The 27,997-nt window shown below is 36.6% G+C and overlaps 3 protein-coding genes across 4 annotated transcripts in view; 2 read left to right on the forward strand and 1 right to left on the reverse strand.

Moving 5' to 3' along the window:
• pth3r (parathyroid hormone 3 receptor) overlaps positions 1–9,942 on the reverse strand; it is a 12,275-nt gene extending 2,333 nt beyond the window's left edge. Inside the window, exons 1-10 of one of the 2 annotated variants that reach the window (XM_024284549.2) lie at positions 8,442–9,942; positions 5,342–5,441; positions 3,911–4,021; positions 3,371–3,495; positions 3,058–3,149; positions 1,606–1,753; positions 1,033–1,186; positions 908–968; positions 770–836; positions 600–694 (exon numbers count right to left, since the gene is read on the reverse strand). In XM_024284549.2, the coding sequence (XP_024140317.1) occupies positions 600–694; positions 770–836; positions 908–968; positions 1,033–1,186; positions 1,606–1,753; positions 3,058–3,149; positions 3,371–3,495; positions 3,911–4,021; positions 5,342–5,441; positions 8,442–8,498 (1,010 nt within the window). In that variant the 5' untranslated portion in view covers positions 8,499–9,942. Of the gene's footprint in view, positions 1–599; positions 695–769; positions 837–907; positions 969–1,032; positions 1,187–1,605; positions 1,754–3,057; positions 3,153–3,370; positions 3,496–3,910; positions 4,022–5,341; positions 5,442–8,441 lie in introns of both variants that reach the window. The other variant, XM_024284548.2, reaches the window with a different exon arrangement.
• A 1,121-nt stretch (positions 9,943–11,063) lies between these two features.
• On the forward strand, positions 11,064–14,106 carry LOC112154013 (translational activator of cytochrome c oxidase 1). Its single transcript, XM_024284550.2, has 6 exons — positions 11,064–11,205; positions 11,348–11,591; positions 11,656–11,762; positions 12,937–13,070; positions 13,336–13,498; positions 13,685–14,106. The coding sequence occupies exons 2-6, from the start codon at positions 11,351–11,353 to the stop codon at positions 13,892–13,894; spliced, it is 855 nt and encodes a 284-aa protein (XP_024140318.1). The 5' UTR covers positions 11,064–11,205; positions 11,348–11,350; the 3' UTR covers positions 13,895–14,106.
• A 2,370-nt stretch (positions 14,107–16,476) lies between these two features.
• On the forward strand, positions 16,477–27,295 carry LOC112154011 (potassium voltage-gated channel subfamily H member 6). Its single transcript, XM_036217200.1, has 11 exons — positions 16,477–16,542; positions 17,182–17,605; positions 17,696–18,097; positions 20,040–20,239; positions 21,375–21,627; positions 21,711–21,904; positions 22,417–22,525; positions 23,670–23,912; positions 24,110–24,290; positions 25,824–26,019; positions 26,094–27,295. Exons 1-11 carry the CDS (start codon positions 16,477–16,479, stop codon positions 26,382–26,384), a joined length of 2,559 nt encoding a protein of 852 aa, XP_036073093.1. The 3' UTR covers positions 26,385–27,295.
• Positions 27,296–27,997: the final 702 nt, after the last annotated feature.

Raw genomic sequence — 27,997 nt, forward strand, 5'->3', positions numbered from 1 at the left:
TTTCCTTCAATTTCCCTTTAAGGTTTTCCGTACCTTGTGGACTAATACCTACATTCAATATTATTAAAAAACATGTTTTCTAAATGTTTCCCATGGTTTGATTGAGCAGGCAGTTAAGGGGTTAATGTGGAAATGTGTCACACCCATGATTTATGGATGGTTTTCTAATCATGCATGAAAAAAAAACTTTTTTTTGTTATTTTGGTCAATTTTTTAACTAACTTTTAAAAAATATACTGCTAATTAAGTCCTTGGATCTTAAAAATGGATATGGGAATTGAGGGGTGATTGGATTTGGTTATGACTCCGATAGAAATTGTGTATTTAACATGTTTTTATGATGATAAAGGACTTGTATAAAGAAAATGGAAAAATAACAAACATATGATCCTATTTATGTTTGTTTTTTAAATCCAGTTAATCCAGTATAAGTCACATCCCTGGCCAATCTATTAAAAAAAACAGTGACTTATAGTCCGAAAAATACGATAAATTTTCTTCATAAATTGTTAAAATTGAATATGATGCATGGGCTGATAGCGGTTTACTGTGAGTTTTTGTGTTTTAATAGTTGTCTAAACCACAAATGCACAACCTACCTGTACTGTTGTCGAGGGTTCAGTTTGCCAGTGTTTGTTTCCCAAAGTTTTGAGGCCAACACCCGAATTATATTAATAAAAAGAAGAAAATTGACCTAAAGAGACAGGTGATTAAGAGCAAATTATTCTAATTGTCAAATTATCAATTTGTAATGTAATTTTTTTCTTACAAAAATGCCTGCCAAAATGGGAACTTGATAGATCCACTTTAGATTTCCAGCACTGATGTCCCAACATCTAAAACGGCAAATAGAACAAATCAGGGAAATATAATCGAACGGTAAATATGAGTGTCTTCAATGACTCACTGAGTATCAGCCAGCGAGGCTCGCGCGCTGACCCAGATAGACACAAAAACAGCAGGAATACCTAGAGAGAGACAGTGACTTTAACTTTTAATCTAACACCCAACAATTTACCCCTCAGAACTCACCCCATCCCATGATGGTGAGGACCCACAGGTAGTTCTTGTCGGACAGGAGAGCCATGAAGATGAGGCTATGGAGATACAATCCCTCCGCCAGAATCCAGTAGTGATTGGTTGCCAGGAAGTACAGGAAAAAGGTAACAGCAGCTTTACAACCAGCCTGATGACACACAAACACCTGTTCAAGGAGGGAACCGACGCACGGACGCAGGTTTTGTTTGAACAAAATAAAGAGGCTCTGCTATGCAAAAAGGGAAGAACGAGCAAAGGTTAATGGAAAATCAAACCCGTTAAGATAAAAGCTCAGGTATGGAAGCGGAATGCTAACTGTCCAGGTACTGTTTACCAGGTAGAAGCTAAGTTTCCGTGTAAGAAGTCAGGATTTCCACTGTGGTTGTGTTGGTTTTTGATGGAAATCTCACAGCAGTGTGTGAGTTTTCAGTATCGTGTCAAGTGTATCGCTGATTCTTATAGCTTCAAGATTGAAATTTTATCTTGTTTTTAGGCACATTCCTCTAAGCAAACTCAAAAACGCACATAGTGTCTGTGCAACAAATTCAAAAGGGTTTTGGTCTTTACCATGTACGACCTTTCCGCTGGAAACTCGGCTCTGCTGTCGTCAGTGATGGAGTAGAGCACGCTGTCCTTCACAAAAATGCTAACAGCTCGACAAATGAAGGAGGTGAAGAGGTGAATGTGGATGTAATTGCGTGTGCAGTGGAGACGTCTGTGGAAAAAAAACATTTTTCAGACAAAAAGAGAAGGAGAAAAAAAATATGAATGATGGTTTTGGTACACTGAAAACATGAGAAAATTAGGGTTTTTCAGTTTTTAAAATACTATTTAAATACTAGAAAAGTTGCATTACCTGCGATAATGAATATGAATGTTTCTTTGCTAAAAGTAGTCGCTGAAAATACTGATGTTTTTTGCTGTAAATGGTAATGCAATTTACTTTAATTTCTGAAAGGATTCTGAAAGCTATTTGCAAAATGTGAACTATATGAAAGACAGCTGAAGTTGACCTAAATTTCTGAAAAATTTGTAGTAAAATTGATTTAAAATCCCAAATACAAATTTGCCCCAGATGCCAATTAGCCAAAAAATAGCTAGCTCCTTGCTTAATAGCTTAACTCCAAAGTAGCCTAGAAATCATTAGTAAGCTAAATTAAGCAAAAACATTAGCAAGTTGCTAAAATAGAAGATAAACTCTTAATTAGCCTAAAAAAACTCAGCAGATAATAAATTAGCTAAAAACGTTAGCCTGATGCTAAAAAAGACGCTAAACTCTTAATTAGCCTAAAAAAACTTATCAGATAACAAATAGCTAAAAACGTTAGCAAGTTGCTAAAATATTAGCTAAACTGCAAATTAGCATTAAAACCTCAGATGCCAAAAGCTAACACATTGCTTAAATACTAGCTTAACTCCAAAATAACCTAAACTTCTCAGTAAACTAAATTAGTAAAAACCGTTAGCCTGATGCTAAAAAAGAAGCTAAACTCTTAATTAGCCTTAAAAAAAAAACACCAGTGGATAACAAATTAGCCCAAAACGTTGTTGCTAATATTAGCTACATTTTTTGAAGATTATTATAAATGATGAAAATATAGCCCATGAATATATTTAAAGGCTTGTTGCTACTTAAAATTTTGAAATTTGAAGACTTTCATTTGAAGAAGAAATTAAGAATAAATTTGTTAAAATTCAAATGTGTTTTTCTAGACAGTAAAGGCTAAATCTTTAATAGAGGTTATCGTAAAATAAATGTTTGATTAAAAATAACAAAATATTTTTTTTTCTTTTACTACCTGAGGTGAGTGACGCTTTAACACAAAATCTTTAACTTGAACCACTTTTCTCCTTCAAAATCTACTGGAATCGTGTTAACAGTTGAAAAGTTACACAAAATGAAAGAACATAAACAGTGGAGCTCAGGTGTTAAAGCGTTAAAGTTGCTGTGTACCACCACTGTCTACGAGATTATAGCACATTCTTTCATATTTTTATTTACTTTTTTTCCTTTCTTACTTGAAATAGCAAAGGATGGACACGGCGACCAACAGGGATGACAGAGAGATAGAATATCCAACAGTGTACATGAGATGGAGCCGCTTGAACACCTTCTGGAACAAAACACAGGCCTCTGATGCATTATACTTTTACAATCATGCCAGATATTAAAAGAAAAATAAGTGTTTTGATATAGTTGGTATTATGCAGGAATTCTTAGCAGATTTTGCAGAATATTTACATTTTTACATTAAATAATGATACCAGCACCAGAAAGCCGACTGCAATTATGCATTATATATTATATTTAGTTCTACCAGTGATCACGCACCTCCTCGAGGCTTCTGTGGTTGGAGGTCAGGTATCTGGTGCACTCGGTGTAATTAGCCCAGGTGTGGTTGTTACTGGTTACCAGCTCCCAGTTTCCTGTGACATCACACTGGCGGTACGCTCGTCCTGAATAACAGCAATTCATGCTTTCTTTGAATGATTGATTGATTAAAAAAAAATAAAATTCAATTAAAAAATGTGGATATATGAAATCTATTTAAAGTATTAATCCATAAATTGATTTAAAAATAAATAAAATAACCTACTTGACATTATAATTGCTTTTAATAATAAATAGTCATATTCTACTTATACATGGATATCACATTGAATCCATTGAATGTAATTATCAAATAGAATTTGATAGAATTAATAATCTGCTTTTAGTCCAAGTGCAGGTTATTTATTCAGGTAAAACAACATTAATTTGCAACAAAAGGCCCAATCAATAAAGCTATAGCAATCAAATTTGTAGTCATTTGATATACAGGTGTTTTCATATTACTGGTGGGATTCATCATATTTTTTGGATGTCGTCTACCTCTGTGATTGAAGTCGTAGATGTACTCTGGACACGGGACTGACACCAGCTGACCCGCCCGGCTCCGAGGCCAGCAGATGATGCCATCCCACTCTGGGGCGCAATCTCCGTCTTCAGAAACAAGGATTAACCATCAGTCCAGAGCAGTACGGCAGGGGCAGATCCTTTGTCTGTTTTAGCGTATTCCTACCACCTAATATTATATTTACCTATGATGCAGAACTACCGAAAGTAACTGTAAAAGCAAGTTTATAAAAGGTCATTTATGGGATGTTTTGTAGGTGAATTAAAGGATCATAAGCCGTAATCAAGCAATAAGTAATTATAGTGTAATTATTTACACTGCTATTTATAAAGTTGAAAATATTAAAGACTTAGTAGATCATTCTATTTTAAAACTAATTGACAAAGGACATCACAAAACATAACATACAAAAAAACTTTGAAAACAGATTACAAATAAAAAGGACATTAGATTTCTAAAACTAACAGGTTAAAAAAATGAAGAAAAAAATGTTTCAGTTTTATCTTATAAAATAATCTTGGGGGATCAATAAAAAATCCAATTCTCTTATTACATAAAAAACAGAAAAAAAGAAATGTCCAGACAATATGAACTATAAGGATTTCTGTCCCCTTTCATTTTCACCAAATACAAAAAAATGTGTGTACTTTACTGTGAAAATGAAATTAATGAATAAATAATATAAGGAAAAATGCACAAATCAACATTTGACTAAAAAATATTAGACAAGGCTACCTACTTTGTATGACTACATTTCTGATCTTTTCTTCTGCTTTTTGACTTTGGTTTTTGGTTGATTCGTGACCTTATTTGGAATTCAGTAAATCACAGCGTTGCAGCTTGAATCTGCTCTACGTTAACTTCTGTTGTGACATCTCTGTCTATACTCTGACCCGTGTAAACCCTTTTTATTAGTCAAATAAAAAGGTCACGAGTTTACAGTCTACAGTTGTTCATTTCAGTTCTTCAAAACTTTTATTTTCTCAAATTATTTTTTTAAAAAGAAGTTAGAGCTTTAGGTTGATGCTTTCTTTAATTGAATTTGAGATCTTTGTCCTTTTGATTTCAGTCTTAAGACAACAAACAAGATAGAAATGGTAATTTTTTTTATTTTTATTCATGGAGATGGAAATAAATCTTTCTTTCATGTAAAATTAAAAATGTCCCCTTCAGCCTTTGTTTTTCTTTTTATTCTGGAGCTCTTTGTACGTCTCATGAGATCATCTTATCTGTTGAAGCTCCTGCGTCACAGACCAATTCAGAAATGGGTTTCTATTTTAATATTCACATGCAATCACAGCCTGCAGGATATTGGACGAGTTTTCTATCTGATTCCACATAAGCACTAAAGGTCATAAATATGTTTTTCGTTAATAAATTTAAATAAAAACACACGCAGAACAAACCTTTAACGGAGGCCGTCTGGATGCTCCGTTCACACCTGGCCTGGACCCCGGTCAGAACGTAGATCTGCTCATCTCGCGTGATGACATCATCAGAGTCGATCTGGAGATGAAGACCCTTCAGAGTCAGATGTGCAGTGAAGCCAATATCAGATAAAACAAACAAATCATTCAGCTGATTAGTTGGAGGATTTCCTCAAAAATAGAAAGTTTTCAAAGCTGTCAGATTTTCCTTTTTTTTCTGTGTAAACTGAGCGATGGATCAACCACAAACACTCCCAAGGAACTGATGTGCTTCCTCCAGGTGTTGTGAAATAGTTGTGCGAGGGTGCGATATGTGGTGATCCCATGCTAACTCTTCTTTTTTTTTTTTTTTTACCTCCACAGTGAAGGGAGGGGGGGCTCAGTAATCTAAGCCAACAACAACATTTCATTCATTAAAATGCGATTTAAAGACACTCCAATGAAAACTGGGGGTTTTTTAACACGTTCTTGTAGCATTTTTTTCACGATTGAGGACAAAATGAAGAAAATTCAACATTTCTGAGTATCTCTTTACACAAATCATTGTGAAATAGACAATAAAAATGTAGTTTGAAAAATCTTGTAGCGATGCTGCAATGGCTGATTCTTAGTTTTCCTAGTCTAAATGGAATCTGGCTCTAAACTGCTGAACTTTTCTAGTTGGACTATAATTTTATTTTATTTTTTTTCAAAACTTTCTTGGTTGAGGGTACATTAACTATTCAAAAACAAGAAAAAGTTCTTACAGTTCTTACATTTACTAAAGTACATTTTGTTATTATTAATTAACTTTTAATTTTTCACGTATTTTTAAAATGCTTGGATAAGTATTGCTAAACACACTGCGTTATTGCATTACTCAACAAAGGGATTATGCAACACTGGAGTAGAAAACTAAGAATTTTTACCCTTGTGGGATTCCGTAGCTGATGCTATTAAAACAGGCTTTATAACAATTACTTAATGAGGCAACCAGTAAATAAATCTACAGAATTTATTTATTTAAGCAACTATAACAGTGAGTTTAAATGTTTTTTCTGGTGTCCTGGACCCAACTCTCCTTCTCACAGCTGCTTTCCTGCACAGAATTCCTACTGGAATCCCAGCTGGAGCGACTAATGCAACTTGATAGGTGATAAGTAACAGCCTTGGCGTAGGCCTTGATAATAAACTGCAGCAGAGGGGTCGGTTTTTCCCAGAAGCATTCGGGATGCAGGAATTGCTTCAGGATGGACAAAAAACGTCAATACAGTCATGGGAACTTCATCTGTCATGTTAAGTGGGGTGGAGTCAGTGCTGCTGTGTTGTCGGGACATTTTTTTGGTTTGGAAAACTAATTTTTTACTGTCATGTTTCCATTTGACCCTTATATCCATCTGGCTCCAGTAATTTTCGTTCTAACTTCTCCTGAGATTGTTCGTCTGTCAGAGGTGGACATGTGCGATCGACCCAGAGAAGATTAAGACACAGATAAATGGGGCCTGGAGGTAAAAAACGGTCAATGACATGTGACTCAGTGAAGGGGAAAGGTTAGAATGGTTGAAGTAAAATATAAAATAAATGCTGTGATAAATGCTCTGTTTGTTTAAATGATAATCTCCCTGAATTGAAGTAAATCTTATAAATTCAGATTTATTTCTCTCACTCTATTCATAATTTTCCAGTTATTTATAGTTAATTTTAGTTTATTCAACATTTATACTGTCAATACTAAAGCAAGAGGATTCCTAAAAAGACATGCATACGACGCCAAAATGAACAGATGTGTAAAAATATCTGAAAAAAAAGAATGTAAATGACGTCACTGCAACAAAGATAAAAAAAACACTCTCCCAGAATTCGATAATCTCAACAAAAAAATAAATAAATAACATTCCAGACTTTACTCAATCTTTTCTGATTTTTTTTCTATGTGGAAAACAAAAAAAAATTACTGTAAAAATAAAAAAATCAGAAATAAATCTAAAAAGAGACATGTTAAATTAAATATATTGAAAGTTTTTTAGGTTTTAAATGAATTAATCCTTTAAAAACTTTTAAAGAAAAATATAATATTTTTGGGCAATTTTTAAGCCTAAAGTGACACCTTAAAGTTGTATTTTTGCAAATTAAGCATCATATCATGCCCTTTTTATCATCAGTTTGATATAAAATTTAGATTTCATCACATTTTTGTCTTTCTGCAAGGACTTAAACTACATTTTATATCTCAGTTTATCACCCTATTTAGGTTACCTTGCATATTTTCATTATTTTATGACTATAAGATATTTTTTTACCATCTAAATATGTTTTTATATGATGGATTTTTTTTAATCTGAAGTGATAATTCTGATTTTATTATTAACACTTCAGATGAGATAACGCTTCAGACCTTTTAATTGCATTTTACGTCTAAATTTAACAATAAAAGTGATTAATTTGCTGATAGAGGCAATAGACAAATTTTTTTAAATATTTTTATTTTAAAAACATGTGGTTGTAAGATCTAACAGGATGTGTTTTGTGTTTTACATACAGATTAAGTTTGCCATATATAATATGTTGATCACTTAGAGCAATCGAGATAAATTTCCATTTAAAAAAAAAAAAGATTTCATATGTGTATAAATATTTAAATATATTGAATAATATGACAAATATTTGTTACTTTTTGCCCCTCTGAAGCCCTTTGAAACTGATCTTCTTCTTCCAAAGCATTTGGTGTTTCACAGGGATTTGCTGAAGGATGTAAATCTCCGTCTGACATTCGGGCCATCAAAGAGAGTCTCATGCTTGAAATTTTCCAGCTTTGGTTTTAGGCGCAGCGGTGCGGGAGTGTTGTTTGTGACTCGGTGTCATAATAAAGTGTAAGTTGTGATGCTGCTGTGTGAAAATGTTATATTTAGGACCTGAAAACCACCGACTCTCTGACAAGTCTACTTTAAGAATTTACTCACTGCTGCAAACACTAAAAAATGAGTTTTGTTCTCAAATATTGCAAATGAAGTTTAATTTAGTTAAGTTTGTCAATAAATAAGCATTAATAAACTCCAAATAGAAAGCATTTGGTTGTTTTAATGATCAGATGTTGACTTACCACTGCAGTGATGGTGATGAAACAGTGGGAAAGAGCCAAAGCGCAGATGATCAGCATCGTCAACAAACAACTTCCCACACTCTTAGATCAATTTGTCCTCCTCAGGCCGTGTTGACATAACCTGTTGTGGTTCCATCAATTCTTTCTTGTTGCTTTCCTTTCTCAGAACTCCATCTCTGCGCGCACACCCTCTCGCCATCCAGATCAATATGTTTAAAAAGTCGAGTCACTCTGCAAAGTTGTAGGAGAAGCCATGGGTCTGCAGAGGAGGACAGAGGAGCAGAGAGGATGAAACCTCCTCTTTTCACAGCTCTCTGGACGGCTGGCTCTGGAGAGCTTGGACTTGATTGGTTATGACTTTCATGGACTTAACTCTTTGTGCTCACCTGCTGTTGTCTGCTTGATATGTTTTTGAAAATATTTTAGTGGTGATGTGCACAAGAGAGCTCAAATAGTATAAAAAACAGCTTTATCTTAATGAAAAATCTTTGTTTTTGAGATTTGTTCATGATGAAAACAAGATTTTACATATAAAAAAAATTAAAAAAAATAAAATATAATCATAAAATGTCTGCTGAGGAGAACTTGTATAAAGAAAGTGTAAGCAATATCTCAATTTTATTATGATATTTGTAATTAGTTCTAGCAATTAATTTCTACTAAAGTCAAAGAATCACCAAAAACAAGTAAAACGCTAAAGTTTTAATGGTTAAAAATATTAACTTTTATGAATTCCAAAACGGAAAAAGTATCAGCATAGTAGGATTTTACACTGATCTTATTTGGAGAAATTGTACAATAAACAGGCCCTGTGACAGACTGGCGACCTGTCCAGGGTGTACCCCGCCTTCGCCCATCAGTAGCCGGGATAGGCTCCGGCGCCCCACGACCCCGAAAGGGACGAAGCGGTCAGGAAAATGAATGAATGAATGTACAATAAACGATTCATCTTTAGATCAGCAGGTGGAATGGATTTAATTTAAAGTGGCTTTATCTCTATCTTTATCTTTTAGATCTTCAAGCATCTGACTGGTTAAAAAAATGTTAATAGTCTTTAGGATTTCCCCTTTTGATAAAAGCAAGATCAGTCAAAATATTTTCATCACTTGTTTGTCCTACCCAAGATCATTTATCTCATCATCACATCCTATTCCACTTTATACCTATAGGAGGAATTTCTAGCCAGCTAAGAGTACAGCTTTTAAAAAATATATTAAAAATATATTTATTATAAATCTAAGAGAAATCAGATTACTATAATCAAATCAGATGTGTTGCCATGAACTTTAGAAATCAGATAATTTTAAGACAGGAATCTGCAACCTTTAACACCAAAAGAGCCATTTGGTCCAGTTTTTGACAGACCAGAACCCCGTGAGAGCCACCAAATGCTACTTAATCTTTTAGAAAATTCACTTTATTTTTTATGTAGCCATTCAGCTATTCCTTTAGAAAATGTAGCCTTCAAATATTTACAATAACTGAATTTTAAAAAGTGGGATATTTTTCTATAATTGAAAACTTTAACGTGTTTACTTTTGACAGCAGCAAATACAAGTTCCTTTCAAAATAAAATGCACTGTGTCAAAGATTCTCCTGCTGCAGCAGATTTTGAATTGAAAATTCAAGTCAAACGTGAGATTTTCTTTCATTATGACAACAACCCACGAAAACGAGTGGGTCCTCACGTGTTGATGTCACGACGTGAGGCAGCCGCCTCCAGGAAGAGTCAGCTTCGCCCACAGGTTAACACAAACACTTTCTCAGCAAAGCTAGCACCTTGAGCTAGTGGTGATCAGCTAGCTTCGTCTTTGTACATCAAAATGTGCTACATAAATAAAATTGCTTTGTCTTGCCTAGTTTTGCAGAAGTGGTTTTGATTACTGCAGTTATCTAATCCTCTATCACATAACTTATTACTTTTATGGTCATGTAAATTTGACTACATTCATTTAATTTGAAAAACAGCAAAAACAGTTAATACGTTCTAATATTGTGTGACATCATCTAGAGTTGGGCTGCACGGTGGCGCAAGTGGTTAGCGCTCTCGCCTCACAGCGAGAAGGCCCCGGTTCGAATCCCGGCTGGGACCTTTCTGTGTGGAGTTTGCATGTTCTCCCCGTGCATGCGTGGGTTTTCACCGGGGACTCCGGCTTCCTCCCACCATCCAAAAACATGCTTCATAGGTTAATTGGTGACTCTAAATTGCCCCTAGGTGTGAATGTGAGAGTGAATGGGTGTGTGATTGAGGCCCTGTGACAGACTGGCGACCTGTCCAGGGTGTACCCCGCCTTCGCCCTTCAGTAGCCGGGATAGGCTCCGGCACCCCCGCGACCCCGAAAAGGACAAAGCGGTCAAGAAGATGGATGGATCATCTAGAGTTCTGATCAACCAAATATAGGATTTCAGCATTGTGGCATACTGGTTTATCTATCTGAGAAAAGGTATTAAATTTGGACAACATAAATTTAAAAAAAAATGTTTTGTTTGTGTTTTTGATTATGTTTTAACATGTTATTAATAATGTAGGACATGTATAAAGAAAATTAAGCTTAAAATGAATTTATTGAGTATTTATTTATTCAAATCGTTATGAATCAGGAGCATAGGAATACAAATACTGCCTAAAAAAGGTCATGACTAGAATGTGTTAGCTTGAGTAACTCCCAGCAGCTCTTATTTTGAAAGCTCCGACTATGACGTCACCAAAAACCAGGAAGTACCGAGCGCAGCAGGAGCCGAGTGGTCTTGTTTGGCCTTAACTGTGAGTTTTCAAATTTTAATACGTTTTTTTTAATCTCATGAAGGAAGGCGCTGATGTGAAGACGTGAACTCACTGCGCAGCTGTAGTGCGCAGCGCGTGCGCCACGTGCGTTCATCAGCTGTTCGTGTTCCTGTGTGTGAAGGGCATGGCGGGGCTGCCGCTGCTGCTGAGGGCTCTCCGGGCAATACACCCCCGGTTACCGTGCCCGCATCGACCCCTCCCCTCCAGGGCTTCATGCTGTCCCGTGAGGTTTCTGCGCACGAGCGCTGCGTTCTGCGCAGGTCACAACAAGTGGTCAAAGGTGAAACACATCAAAGGACCCAAAGATGAAGCGAGGGCACGGATGTTTATGAAGTTTGGCATGATGATAAGAATAGCAGTGAAGGGTGAGTGTAGAGTTCGTTGACATGTGAGGTGATTCTTGAACTGATGGATTCTGCGTGTCTGCAGAAGGAGGATCAAACCCAGACCTGAATGTAAACCTCGCTCACATCCTGGAGCAGTGCAGGAGCAAGAACATGCCCAAAGCATCCATAGAGGCAGCAGTCAAGAGTGCAGTAAGTTGTGTGTAAAGTGTGGGCCTCTATCAATTTTTTAATCATCCAGAAATGAAGGTTGCATTTTGCACAAATTACAAGGACTAATGAAAATTAGTCATAGATAAATATATGTGGAAAAAGTTGCGGTTGTATACGTTAATTTTTCCAAAGATCTATCATAAATGAGCCACGTTAAAGCCTCAGAACTATGAATAAACCACACAAAGAGCATGTAAACCTGTGCGTCATTAGCTGCATTTTTCTTACACATTTGCGTAAAACTTTTTCGAAATTCTAGGAATATTTAAAAAACACAGTTTCACAAAAAACACTGTTTCCATTAAATCATAGCTATGCGAATAAACACACAAACTGGTGCGATAAGTCATTAAAAACGGCGATGGATGAGAATAAATATTTTTGTTTATTTGGTTCACTAAAAGGGAGCATTTGGGTGACGTCATAGTGGTCGAATGAATTCGAGCTCAATAAAACAATGTTTAACGTGATCCACATTGATTCTACCAACGATTTTTTTTTTTTACATAAATAAGCTCATTTATTTGTTATTTTCCTGGTTAACACCAGTTCTCCTTTAGCTGTTGTTTCCTCTAACAACCACTAGAGGGTGCTGCATCTGAGGATAAGGATTTGCTACTAACAGAAGAAATGTCATCCAAAACAAACATGGAAGAGAATCTGATTCTTTTCCTCTTAAATGTTAATATTTTTCCTATAAAGATCAAAAGATTGTACAGACTTTTTTTTCCAAAAGTGTGACTTATATATAGTTTTCTTCTTATTGATTAGATATTATAAAAGAGATCTTGATCTCAACCGGTTTTCCACCTGGTTAAATAAAATTAAATAAATAAATAAATGTGCACCGTATACGTGATATATAAGTTACATGCATGAAAAGATATGTGAAATGGTTGCGGAAAGAAAAAAAATATGTATATACCTCTCAAAAATCACACACAATTGCGTAAGATTGACATAATAATTAGCATAAAAGATGTAAAATATGAATAAAATGTCTAATTCTCAGCTGACCAAAAATTTTGAACAGCTCAAAACCAAATTTACGTAAAGACTTGTCGGCGGAAACCCTCAACAGACATCAGATCGACGAATCTGAACGCAACACTTCTGAATCTGATACCTTTTTTTATCTACTTCCTGTCTACAGGAAAAGGCAAAGCCGGCTTCACTGCACATGTTTGAAGCTCGAGGGCCTGGTGGATGTGTGCTGCTCGTCGAGGTGCTGACCGACAACAACACACGCACCGGTCAGGAAATCAAACGGCTGCTGAACAAAAACGGGTCAGAACCGACTTTTACTCACTCAATCCAGTCTAATATTAGGAATGTTTCCATCTGTCTCTCTCTCAGTATCCTTGTCTCCTCCTCTACATCCACGAACCTCCTCCTCCTTTTAATTTCATTTAAAAATAATTAAGCAATTAGTCATTTACTTTTTAAATGTATTTTTCAAAAATGAACTCCTTAACCAAGAGAGACTGACGGTTTTATTTTAAAGTAGATTTGTGATCAGAAACAAAGAGTGCATTACTGCTCGTGTCCTCAGGGGGGTGCTGTCTGAAGGCAGTCGTCATAACTTCAGTCGCAGTGGAGTGGTGGTGCTGCCGGGTCACGACATCAACTCGGAGAAAGCCCTCGAGCTCGCCATCGAATCGGGAGCGGCAGACGTGCAAGAGACTGAGGATGAGGAGGAGAAACCACTTCTGAAGGTGAGGTTTGAAGTCTTTGATTCAGCTATAGTGTCATTTATTATTTAAATGTCTAAAGTATTTTATTTTACTATATTTGACAATATATTTTTGCAAAAATCCTGACAGAAACCAACAATTGTGAACATTATTTTCTGAAAATCAACTCTATAATTTTGTGTCATTGGTGTTTTCTTCTTCCATCAGTTTATCTGTGATGTGCCGGACCTGCACAAAGTGCGAGTTTCCCTGGAGAAGCTGGGAATGCCGGTCACATCATCCGGCTTGGAGTTCGTTCCCCATAACTACTCGTCTCTGGATGAGGAGCAGCTGGAAGCGGCATCAGCTCTTATAGAAGCTCTCAATGACTGTCCAGATGTGGTCCGAGTGTGGGACAACATCAAGACCGACAGCTGAGAGCCTCTCTCTCACGGACGCTGGGATTCCCACATGTGGATATAATGGAGAAACATCGATACCTTAAATTAATAAAAGTCGCAAGAGAGAAAAATGCACCGTGCTATGGTTTTAATGCCAAATCTGCACAAATGGAAGTTATTTTGATCTGTAAAGTGGTGTTTTAAAGGCAGTTTCAAGAAGAGAAAAATAAAAAGTCATCATTTTGTTGACTTTTACGTCATTCAAAGACCCACTCCAATGAAAATAGTGTTTTTGGTTTATTTTATATGTTTTTGTGGCATTTTCTCATAATGGAGGAAGAAAGTTAAACTCAAATCTGCATCACTGAGTATTTTTTTATTCAAATTATTGTGAATCAGGTGCAGACAAAAAAATAATGCAGTTTAAAAAGATCATATTACAAAATACTTGACATGGCCACACGCTCCCTGCTCCACTTAAACGGAGTTTTCAGCAATGGCGAGGGGAAGGGGGGCGGAGTTGCTACACTCAAACTCCCCTGTCCACAACTTGAATTTCTACTGCTGTCCAGAAACTATGTCCTAGAAAATGACATAACAATCAAAACTTTAAACTGATCAAAAGTTGATCAGAGCAGGAGAAAAATTTCAGAATAAAATACAGATAAATACTTTAAAATCTTTTAACAAAATAAATCAAGACAACTTTTGGTCCTGAAGAGTTAAAATTACTGCAAATATTAACATATGGCTTTAAATTGGCCCTACCATGATTTTCTTAAGCCTTGCAGAGTAAACTATATCCATATATCTGATCATATATTACATCTGGAACGTGAAAAAACTAATTGTTTATGAAATATTAGTTATATTTCGTGAGTGTTTTCACTCACGAAAGGTATGTTTGAATACCAAAAAAACTTTGCAGCAGTAGGAACTGAAAAAAATATTTGATTTTGGATATATTTATTGGTGCATCTTTTCTTTATAATTTCTATATCTCCGATAAAAACGCGGTTAATTTCAACAGTATAATTAACGTTTGGTATATGTTTTAGAATCTGAAGTGAACCTGCGGGAATTGCATCAAAAACAACTGTGTAGATATCACTGGAAAGCTAAATTATTAAAGGAATTCTGAATATGCCATGACCAAACCTTCTTGGTTCAGTAACTGACCAACTAACAAAATCCCTCTATCAAACCATGGATGACAAAACAGGGATTTATTTTCGTAAATGATTTCTTTGTTATTCCGAATGAAATACCTGTGTGGGCTAAATTTGTGTTCATGAATCAACATCCAAGAAAAAAAGAGCTTGCTTATGGAATTCAGCTAATTTTAATTTTAAGTTTAAGAAGATGGATACGCATAATAAACCTAAAACTCCACAAAAACTCATTTTATTATGAGTTTAAATTGCAAATTTATAATTTTTTAAAGCAAAAACGACAACCACTACTTAAATCTAACATTTTTGTCTTAAGATCAAATGAGTATGGATTAAATAAAAATGTTTAAATCCAAACGCAAACCAAAGACGAGCTTAAAAAAAAAAAAAGATCGACAAACTTCCACTTAACTATGATGTTCTAAGGATTTAATCTAAGGGAATTTTACAATGAAGTGTCAAACATATTATGTTTATTTTAAACCAAAAAAGAAAAAAAAAATAAAGCTAAAAACTTTTCTGAACATTTAACATTCAATTTTGGACAAACACTTTCCTTATGTGACTAAAGGTTAATTTCTTACGTCATCGTAAATAACCAAATTGATTGGCAAACTCGTAGCAAACACACTGATTAAAACAATCTATTCTAAATTTCAGATGTTCTTAAGCAAAAACCATTTGAGTTTTATTGTTTTATGTTATTTTAAAGTGTTTTTCCTTTATATATTAGAAATATGTTATTAAAAACAAGTAAAAACTAAAGGATGTTTTAATTTCCTCACATTTCTGATTTAAAAAATCCCTACAAACACAATAAAAACTTTAAATATTAAATCCATCTCCATCAGCTTTTGATGGTCAATCTTCAAAAGAAGACTAATATGAGGATTTAACCACAGTTGGACCTCTTTGGTTTGTTATCGGTGTCTGCCATCGATCGTCCTGTCGCCTCCTCTCAGCTGTAGAGCCACATCGATTAGGCTCCAATGTTGGCGCCCTGCAGGGCAGCTCTCTGCCCCACGCCAGGGTGGAGGGTTACTCGCATCGACACCTCTCGGGGATACGAGGAGAGCATTTGTTTAGAACAAATGTTTTAAAAAAGAGGGAAAAAAAGCTTTTCAAATGATCTCCAGGTGGTGGAGGTGAACAACCGTCTGACTTTCTGCTTGCAGGTTCAGGTATGCTGTTTTCTAACTTCCAAAAATACACGATTTTTACTCCCCAATTTATGTTGGGTGGATTTTTGTACATTTTTTTATGTCAATTAGAGGCTTATTTAGGATAAATTTTGAGTTTATTAGATTAAATGTTATAAAAATTAGGTGAAATGTTTAAAAAAAATGCTGATTTTGATTCATTTGCAGCTCCGCAGAGCTTCATGTCTGACTCTGACCTTATGAAGTGTGGGGAATCAGCTGAAAGAGGTTCACTTCCAACACCCAGGATGGAGCTGCGCAGCCCCTGCAGCACGAAGGAGCGTCCCCAGAACGTCACGGAGAAAGTCACTCAGGTAAAGGGCTGAAAACCCAACTTCTCCACATTTTAAATATCTTATCGCAAAGATAATGGTGAAAAACGGTGCCATTTCATGGCTGTTTTTATCAAGAGTTAAAAAAAAAAAAAATCATCAATACATCGAGTGAAAGTTGAGTTCCGGTATGAGGCTGCTGCTGCAGCCCCGGGGCTCGGCGCTCTGCATCAGTGCACGCTCTGTGGAGGTCTGAAATACATGTTGCTTCAAAATGTGACCTGGCAGTTCCTGTCAAGCTGCCCATCTGTTTATCCGCTCCTATGGATCTTTAGGTCTAACGCTGGTGTTAGAGGGCGGTCAATGTCCTCATTCAGGGCAGTAAACATGAATTCTGAGGCAGTCCGGGACCTCACAGTGGCCATGGCGGGACATGAACTCAGCTGTGGGACGCTTAATGCGTTATCACTCCCCTTTTTGTTATGCTATCCTTTCTGGGTACACTTTTCTACAAGTCATAACTGACGCCATGGTCACACACTTATTTGACCTGCGAGGTTACAAAACCAGAGCAAACCGCTTTCATCCTCAAAACCGAATGTCTTCCGGAAAGGTCAGTAGGTGAGATACAGTAATATTATGTGTTTTTTCTGAGTGGATTTTATGTTTTCACTTCTTCAGGTGCTTTCTTTGGAGTCTGATGTGCTTCCTGAGTACAAACTCCAGGTGCCGGAGACGACCTGGTGGATCTTGCTCCACTACAGTCCCTTCAAGGCCTTCTGGGACTGGATTATCCTCCTCCTGGTCCTCTACACGGCCGTTTTCACTCCTTACTCGGCCGCTTTCCTCCTGGACGAACACGGGGACATACGGCAAAGGAGCTGCGGCTACACCTGTAACCCTCTGAACGTGGCGGACCTCATGGTGGACGTGCTGTTTATTGTGGACATCGTCATCAACTTTCGAACGACGTACGTGGACCACAACGATGAGGTGGTGACGCTGCCCAGCCGGATTGCCAAGCATTACATCAAGGGCTGGTTTCCCATCGACCTGTTTGCGGCCGTCCCCTTTGACCTGCTCATTTTCAGGTCTGGCTCTGATGAAGTAAGCCACTTTGTAGCTTCTTCAGAATATTCAATTTAGAGTATTCGTATGGATTTGGTTCATACTATTGTTCTCTTTTGTTTCTGGAAACCAAAGATGGCAACTCTAACTAGTCTGCTGAAAACTGCGCGGCTGCTCAGATTGGTCCGGGTGGCGAGGAAGTTGGACCGCTACTCCGAGTACGGAGCTGCCGTCCTCTTCTTGCTCATGTGCACCTTCGTGCTCATCGCCCATTGGCTGGCCTGCATTTGGTACGCCATCGGCTTCGTGGAGAGGCCTTACACCGACAACGGCTGGCTGGACAACCTGGCGGAACAACTCGGGAAGGTGTACAACGAGACGGACTCCACCTCTGGTCCGTCCGTCAAAGACAAATACGTCACCGCTCTGTACTTCACTCTGAGCAGTTTGACGAGTGTGGGGTTCGGTAACGTCTCTCCAAACACCAACTCTGAGAAGATATTCTCCATCTGCGTCATGGTCATCGGATGTGAGTTGGTTGAAAAACTTAAAAAGTGGACCAACCAAAACGGGAAAAGTTGCATTACCTGGGATAATGCTAGTGTGAATGCTTTTTGCTGAATGTGGTCACTGAAGATGCTAAAGGCATTTATTTTAATTGCTGAATTAAGTAATTAACGTGTTGAACCTTTTGATACAAAACTTGCATAATTTGCAGAAAGTGCACAAAGGATTTTAAAGATTTCATGAAAAAATTGCAGCATTGCTAAAATGTTAACTTGACTCCAAATTATTACAAAACACTTTATTGGATGTCAAATTAGCCAAAAAATGCTAACACATTACTAAAATGTTAGCTTAACTCACAATTAGCCAGACAAAACTTAGTAGGTGTCAAATTAGCCACAAAAAAAAATCTAACACGTTACTAAAATGTTAGTTTAACTCAGAATTAGCCTGAAAAACCTTAGTTGATGTCAAATTAGCAAAAAAGTGAACATGTTATTAAAATGTTAGCTCATCTTAGAATTAGCCCAAAAAACATTATTAGATGTTAAATTAGCCAAAAAGCTAACAAGTCATTAAATGTTAGCTTAACTCTGAATTAGCCCAAAAAACCTTAGTAAGTGTCAAATTAGCCAAAAAGCTAACAAGTCATTAAATGTTAGCTTAACTCAGAATTAGCCCAAAAAACCTAAGTAGGTGTCAAATTAGCCAAAAAATCTAACACATTACTAAAATTTCAGCTTAACTTAGAATTAGCCCAAAAAACCTTATTAGATGTCAAATTTGCCAAAAAGCTAACAAGTCATTAAATGTTAGCTTAACTCAGAATTAGCCCAAAAAAGCTTATTAGATGTCAAATTAGCCAAAAAAGCTAACACATTACTAAAATGGTAGCTCAACTCAGAATTAGCCCGAAAAACCTTGGTTGATGTCAAATTAGCAAACAAGTGAACATGTTATTAAAATGTTAGCTCAACTTAGAATTAGCCCAAAAAAACATTATTAGATGTTAAATTCGCCAAAAAGCTAACAAGTCATTAAATGTTAGCTTAACTCTGAATTAGCCAAAAAAACCTTAGTTAGTGTCAAATGAGCCAAAAAGCTAACACACTACTAAAATGTTAGCTTAACTTAGAATTAGCCCAAAAAACCTTATTAGATGTCAAATTAGCCAAAAAGCTAACAACTCATTAAATGTTAGCTTAACTCAGAATAGCCCAAAAAACCTTATTAGATGTCAAGTTAGCCAAAAAAAAAGCTAACACATTGCTAAAAATTTTGGATACCAATTTAGCCAAAAACTTTAGCATGGTGCTGAAATATTAGCTAAAGTCAAAATTTGTCTCAAAAACTTCAGTAGCATTAATGTCCTGAACATGCTGAATGCTTTGATACCAACTTGCATAATTTGCAGAAAGTGCACAAATATTTGAAGAATTATGTTTTAAAAAATAGCTAAATTTGAATACAATTTAAATAACTGAGTAAAATATCAAAAACTACACAAATAAAATACTTTTTGGCATTTCCTTTAACTGATTTTTCCTCATTGCAAGGTGCACTTAAAAGCCTAGCCTGCTGTCCAATCTTTCGCTAAAGCCGCCAGCATCATTGCTGGCAATGAGACCGACTCTGACAACGATGAGAGGGAACCGGCATGTTTGATGACGGAATTATGCAGCAGTTTAATTCAAACACCAAAGATGCTTTGTGGGAGAAGATTGATTAAAAAATAATGAGAGTGGTTTGTTAAATAGTGGAACAAAGTTTGACCAAACTCACTTTTTTGCTTCTGTTACCATATATTATGGTGCGCCCTATGATCCGGAAAATACGGTTCTTCCATGTTACAAATCTCTGGATTCCTTAATGTTGGGAATCCTATGTAAAAAAAGAAAAATGAGTTAGATTCTTTGGCAAATCTTTGACTAACTTGTTCATTCCCTCTGGCTCCTCATTCTCAGCCCTGATGTACGCCAGCATTTTTGGGAATGTGTCGGCCATCATCCAGCGACTGTACTCCGGCACGACCCGCTACCACACCCAACTGCTGCGGGTCAAGGAGTTCATCCGCTTCCACCAAATTCCGGGTGGTCTCCGGCAAAGGCTGGAGGAGTACTTCCAGCACGCCTGGTCGTACACCAACGGCATCGACATGAACGCTGTGAGTTTAACTCTTTAACACCTGAGATGTCTAGACGCCTAAGCACAAAATCTACCACACCCGAGAACTGCATGTCAAGGAGTTCATCCACTTCCACCAAATTCCAGGCGGCCTGCAGCAAATGCTGGAGGAATACTTCCAGGATATATTACCGTACACAAACTGCATTTATGTGAGTTTTATGCTGTGAGTTTAATCCTTTAACACAGGGTCCCTAAACTTTTTCTTGTGAGGGCTATATTACATTTTTCTTGACTGATGTGGCGTCGAGTCAGTTTGTAGGCTAACAGAAAATGTGTTTTCTGATTGCAGTTCTGTCTGTGATTGATGCTAGCAGTGTTTTCTGTTACCAAACACTGTTTTGCTAACAGCGTTTTCTCCTATCAATAGCGTTTTCTGTTACCAAACGCTGTTAACAGAAAACCCTTTTGCTAACAAAGTTTTCTGTTTTGCTAACAGTGTTTTCTGTTAGCAAACACTGTTTTGCTAACAGAAAACCCTTTTGCTAACATTGATTTTTTGCTAGCAAAACAGTGTAAACATTTGCTAACAGAAATGCAAATGTTGCTAACAGAAAACAGCGTTTTTCTTTTAGCAAACAATCTTAAAGCCAGATTGGGTAAAAAAAACAAAAAAAAACATGCAACTCTGAAATTGTTCAGGGGCCGGGCCAAATGTGGAGGTGGGCCAGATCCGGCCCGTGGGGCGTGGTTTGGGTACCCCTACGATGTCGCAAAATCTACCATACCCGATTGCTGCAGGTCAAGGAGTTCTTCCGCTTCCACCAAATTTCGGGCTGCTTGCAGCTAATGGTTGGAGGAATATTTCCAGCATTATCGTACACTTACGGCTTCAAAAAATATTGCTGTGAGTTAAACCCTTCAACACCTGCAACATTGCCAGTGACACCTTAACACAAAATCATAACTTTTTAACCATTAACGCAATCAACGTAATTCCAGCAGTCGTTTTTCTCCTTCAGAATCTCCTGGATTGATGTTTAAAAAGTTACAGAAAATCAAATTACATCAACACTTCTGCTCTGGTGCTAAAGGGTTAAAAACATCATCAGTTCAAATCTGAAAAAGTTGAATCCAAATATTTCTTTTCTTTTGGTTTATAATTCTTCTCTCAGGTGCTGAAGGGATTTCCCGAGTCTCTGCAGGCAGACATCTGTTTGCACCTGAACCGCTCTCTGCTGCAGCACTGCAAGGCTTTCCATGGAGGAAGTCAGGCGTGTCTGCGTGCTTTGGCTTTCCGGATCAAGACGGTCCACGCCCCTCCACGAGACACCCTCATCCACTGCGGAGACATCCTGGACTCCCTCTTCTTCATCTCTCGTGGCTCCATTCAGGTCATGCGAGATGATGTTGTCGTAGCCATTCTAGGTACATCGATTTAACCATTTTGCTTTTAATTTAGAGGAATCAAGAAATTCTTTATCTTTAAAGGATTTTATGTTTCCTTGCAGGACAGAACGACATCTTCGGGGAGCTTATTTACCTGTATGATGAACCTGGACGGTCCAATGCAGATGTGCACACCATCACATACTGTGACCTGCACCGTATTCCAAGAGAGGCCCTGCTTGAGGTTCTGGAAATCTATCCGAACTTTGCGGACAAATTCTGGAAGAATCTGCAGATCACCTTTGACCTGCGTGATGTACGTTGGCGGCTTATTTAAAGATCTTTTTTTTTGAAAATCAGAACACCTGTAACATTTTTTAGGACATATTTTCTGTTGTAGTTCATCAGAAATTTCCTTCTATGTTGTGAGCCTGCCTCTACTTCCCATCATCCATCTGTTTATATGCTCTACCCCTAGCTTACAGCCCCTTACACCACCAGTGCAACAAAAATGGCGCCCAATATCAGACTTTTCCAGACGTACAGTTTCGAGCTAGCTCAGATGAGGAAAACAAACATACATGGAATTATCCTCATAATGAAGAGGAGCATGGAGCTTGTGGCTTGCCGTAGTAACTTTTACATCCCACTACAAGCTTCTCCGAAGCTTTTTCTGCTCCTGATTCACAACAATTCGAATAAAAAAAATGAAGATTTTAGCAAAATTGCCACAAGAACATGTTAGAAAGATTAACTGGAGTGAGTCTATTAAAGGAAAAATACATTTATCATGTTGCTGTTTTAAATCTGATTCATGCTTTTCATCAGGCTGATCAAGGTCCACAAGTAACAACAACTGATGATTCTGGGGACGACTGCGGGTATCGGCACAAAGACAGACACAGAGTCCACAACCTGGACTGTCGAATAAGACCAGGTAAGACGTGACAGATTTAGATGATCCTTTTGAATAAATTGGTGATAAATTGACCCATAAATATCAGGAAATTAATAAATATTCAGCTAAATCACATGTATCCAAGACAAGGTCAGGGGGCCGGATCTGGCCCTCCGTGTAATCATATCCGGGCCTCCAGATCATTTTATTTTAATTGCTATTAATGGCCCAATGTTATCTTGAGCTTATTTTTAACTTGTATAATTTTGACAAAATATATTTTTATGGAGTGTAAAATATTGAAAGTTATTTAAGGTTTAAGTTGATTTTTTCTCAAATAATATTCCTGTATTTTTATTATTCATAATTAAATTAAAAAGTTACAGCTTTAAAGTTTTAAAAATTGGCATTCTGCCAGCTTTTTTAACTATTTTGGCATTTACTAAGATTTTTTTTTTTGGCTATTTTGGAGTTTAGCTAATATTTCAGCTACATGCTAGCTGTTTTAGCTAATTAACTTTTATTCAGTTTTTAGCCTATTTTGGAGTTTAGCTAATATTTCAGCTACATGCTAGCTGTTTTAGCTAATTAACTTTTATTCAGTTTTTTAGCCTATTTTGTAGTTCAGCTAATATTTCAGCTACATGCTAGCTATTTTGACTCATTTAGGCTTTCTCAAAATTTTTAGGATAAATTGAAGTTTAGCTATTTTTTCAGCTACATGCTAGCTGTTTTTGGCTTACCTAAGTCTTTTTTATTTTTTAAGTTTTTTGGCTAATTTAGCATTTAGCTAGTATTTTAGCTGCCTACCAGCGTCAGCATTTTCAGCTATTAACTTCAATGTTTTTATCTATTAGCTTCAGGGTTTTTAGCTGTCATTCTGTGTCTTCAGCTATCAGCACTAGCATCTTCAGTGGCCAAATTCAGCTCACAGCATTCACACTAGCATTATCACAGGTAATGCTATATATCTAGTTCATAATTGTGCTAAAAAGTAGCGGGTTTTAAGTTTTAAAAATCTAGTTTAGAGTGTTCGATAAATATTTATCCTGTTCGGCCTGCGACCTCAGATGTGTTTTATTTTGGCCCATTGTGCGATCGAGTTTGACATCCCTGCGCTAAATCTATTAATTGTAACTAAACGATCCATCCAGAAAATCTGAATTAGTTGTAATCCGAACAGAGGGAATCGATCATGAAGACTCGTACCACCTCCAGTCCTGCCATCGCACACCTCAGACCACCTGGGAGGACCTCTGGACCAGCGGGTCTTCATGCTCTCAGTCCAGTGAAAACGTGACGGCGCCTGTGGCCCACAACGCCAGAATTGAGCGGTACCCTACAGAGGATGCCAAACCTTCTGCTGTGCAGCTCATACCCCTGAGTGAAGCCTCGTTGGGGAGGGATACGGTCCAGGGTCATCAGGGTACAAAAAAACTCAAATTTACATTTATTATAAAGTTTCTCTACTGTCGTTTTTGGCAAATTTTCTCTTTTGGTCTTTCTACTTTTACATTGCTGCCACTTAGTCTTATTTTAGAAATGACAGAAGTTTTCTCCTTTCTCCTATTCCTGAAGTTTATGATCATCTCTGCAACTGTTTTTTTTTTTTTTAATTCTCAGCCTCATCCTTAAATGTCCCGAGAGGGTATCAATACTGGCCAGATCAACAGTCCCAACAGTTTTCCCATCCCGCCTGCCGATCTGCCCCCGTCCGGAATTCAAGCCGCCGCCCACTATTCACAGAAGAAAGGCCCAGTGAGCTCCAGTTCCGGCTTGAAGTCTTACATTCACAACTGAACAGGTATTCACGGTATATGAATCTATCAAGAACTTCATTTGATGCTATAGAAAAATGTGTTTCCACATACATTTGTCAATCGTATACATATCCAGATTTTGAAATCTACTGGAATTACATAGAATTACGTAAATTACAGTATGCTAAAAAATTTGCGTTTTGGCGTCACCAGTGTTAAAGGCCTCAGGTTTTAAAGGGTTAAAATAAGTATTTATTACATTTTTATTCTGAAGAATTAAATGATAACCACTTTAAAAATTTTTAGCATAATACCATTTTTCCCTAGCCAGGACGCAAACCCCTGACTTTTGCAATGGAAGGCAGCTGTGCTAGCTACTGTACTGACAATTGGCATGCCTAACATAGCCTGGTAGATGTTTTGACAGGCATCTCCAGTGTTTTAGTTTTAAAGGTTTAAAGATTTTTGTTGTTAAAGGTTTAAAAAGAGGGAAGAAAAATTATATCGCCAGTTAAATACTTCTTTTTCAACCAAAACAATAGTATTTTTTGACCGAAATGGGGGAGGGGGTGCATTTCCAAGCAAATTGAATGTAATTAAACAGTTATTTTTTAGTTATTTTATTACCCATTTTAATTATTACCATTTTTAACAGTTTTACATGAAATGAGTGGTTATGGAGGGATTTTTGCGCCACCATATTGCTAGAAAAATTCACAGTTTTGAGATCAAAATTTTCTAAGTTGCAAACAAAATGTAAAGTGTTAAGGAAATAAAATTATAATTTGCAAATAATATATTTAATATTTTCATTTAAATGCCTTTTTTGCATTTGCAAAGTTTTCTTTTTCTTTAAAAATTGTTATTTGCAAATAAACGTTTTTTCAGATGCGTAGTGCCTCATCTCGCTATCACCCTATCTTTGATTTTGCGTTCAACATTTTTAATTCAACGTTACGCTTGTGCCACCCCATACAGAGGCACTATGCATCTAAAAATGTTTGTTCCCAACATTTTTTTTAAAAGAAAAAAAAGTTTGAAAACGCAAAAAAAAATAAAAAATGAAAGCAAATATTAAATATTTTATTTGCAACAGTTTACATTTTGTTTGCAACTTAGAAAATTTTGATCTCAAATCTGTGATTTTTGCTTGCAATATGGCAGCACAAGAATCCCTCTGTAGATGGCGCCCTAGGCGGTCACCTAGGTCACCTATGCCCATGGCTGGCCCTGGTGATATGATACCCGATACGATATGTATCGCGATATATACAGTATATACTGTATATATATATATATATACCCCATGACTGTACCGGAACAATTTTTTTCTTTTTTTTAAAGAGTATGTCTTTAAAAAAAATAAAAATGTTGTAGGATGCTAATAATTAATTATCAGCATTTCAAATTGATACAAGTATCGTCAAACAAAATATCGCGATATATCATCGAATCGATTTTTCCCTTAGACCCCTAATTGAAATCCTTCTTAAAGGGTTGTAGATTAGGGAATTTTCTAATAATATTTGCCCTGAATTTTTTTTAAGTCTTTTGCTTTTTTCTCTCCTCTTCTGCAGGCTGGAGACTCGCATGACAGCAGACATAAATGTAATTCTGCAGCTTCTCCAGAGGCAGAATGCTCCTGTTCCCCCGGCTTACAGCACTGTATCCTCCACCAGCCTCCTCCCTGAATCGACGCCTCTCTATGGGAGTGACACTGCAGCGCTCCACAGCATGTTCCCCATAACCTCAGTAAAGATGGAGACCGCACAGGTATCAAATCAGACCAAAGATATTAAAAAGTATTTCAATAGATGTCTAAAAAAACTCTTTTGTTTAAACTTTAGGGGGTGGAACGCACTGATGTTGAACTCGCCAAAAAGTCCCAGGAGTCTCTGTCCAGCGGCGTCCATATGGCTGCAGCCTCTGATGACACAATGGCCATGACGGTCACTCCTGAAACGGAGACACACGCGGGCTTGACCCCTCAGCTGCCTCAACAGTCGGTCAAATCCGCCCTCAGTTCCAGACTTACCAAGAAACCCCGTTTTCCCTCAATGCCGGGGAACCTGGACTTGCCTCCAGAACCGTGCGAGATGCAGAAACACGCCTCAGACCCGTCACTGCCGGTCACCTGAAAGCCAAGGCGACTTCCTGCTGATCGCCTGTCTGGAAACAAATTAGTCTCCAAATATTTAAAAACTCTAAAGACTTCTGAGTCATGGACTGACAGGTATCGGTTTCTTTTTAATGGACAATTGAAGAAAAATCCTCCTTACACCTCATCTTATGAGTTTCAAATTCAGATTAGTTTTTACTTTTGATTCCTTTGTCATCGTTCTTCTGTGTGCTTTAGTCTCAATCTTTGGTATTTGGACTTTCAGGTAAGAAATTAGAATTTCTCCTGCTTTGTTTTAACTAATTCTTTGTCTTTATTTATGTTCAGTTTGCAGTTCTTCTCCGGTATTTCTGGTCTAAAACTGAATTAAAAACTGAAAGACAAATGTGGACAAAAGTCCAGCCTTAATTCGGATTTATAAATCTCATGTAATTTTTCTCTCCTCAACCGTTTTTGTGTCATTTATAAAGAAAATACGGGTTTTTAGTTTTTAGTAGTAATTGTTTTTTTTTTTTTTTTTAGTTGGGGCATTTATTTATTTGCCTTAAATTGTCATAATTGATTAAAATAATTATTCTTCTTGTGTTTTTGTTGTTGTATGATTGCTCCTTTGATTTGTAATCTATAAACCTGTAAATGTAAAAGAAAAGGGGGTTTTAGAAAAAAAATACTCACAGAGGGAACAAATTTAGAAAGTATAGAGGATTAAGGCGATGGATGGGGGAAAAAAAAGAGGCAAATGGGAAATTCTGACCTTTATCTTAGAATTCTGACTTTAATCTAAAGTTTCCACGGCCCTGATCCTCTTCCATAAGAAAGTGACCTTAAATCACCCTCTAAATTTGCCACATCTTGAACGATATATAAAATTTGAAAGTGCCGATTTAAACTCTCTTTTATACACACAATTTATTTGAAAAGGGGAAAAAATAAAAATAAATAAATAACATTTTGTTGAGTTCCCATATCAGAATTTTACCACTTTTGTAATCAGTGTTTTGAAGGTAAGAATTTCAGATAAATTATGTACGTCAATTGTCATAATTAGACTTTTGTTTCCTCTTTTTATTTACAAAAAAATTACAGTTAAATCCAACTTACAGTTGATGAAAAAATCTAATAAATATATTGCTGACATAAGAGGTGAGTTTATTCATTTTTAACTATTTCAGGAGGAAAAAAATGCATGTTAAGATTTAGAGAAGTCTGTGAAACATTCAAGCATTTCGAAAATATTTTAATGGGACTAAAAAGATAAATATGGTGCAAATGATATTTTTATTTAAAGTATTTGCATTTACAAATATGGTGCATATAAGCAATTTTCCCCATTGCAGTCACAATTAATTCTGTTAATATGTTGATTTTGACCATATATGGGTGAATTTCGTGGTTAATATGCTGAATAAATGAAATAAAATCTATATATTAAAAAAAAAAATCATGAAACTTCGCAAACCTCGAGGAAACAGTAGGATCGTAATCTATTGCTTAATGTATATGTTCTAAAATTGACTGATAATATTTAGTCAGAATGGCTGAAACATGTTTTTCTCTTGTGAATGGATCAAATTAGTACAATTAATGTAATAATTTAATTAAATTTACTTGTTAAGCCAAAGACTTACTTTT

Source organism: Oryzias melastigma, linkage group LG19 (assembly GCF_002922805.2).
Source record: "Oryzias melastigma strain HK-1 linkage group LG19, ASM292280v2, whole genome shotgun sequence".
Taxonomy (NCBI): Eukaryota; Metazoa; Chordata; class Actinopteri; order Beloniformes; family Adrianichthyidae; genus Oryzias; species Oryzias melastigma.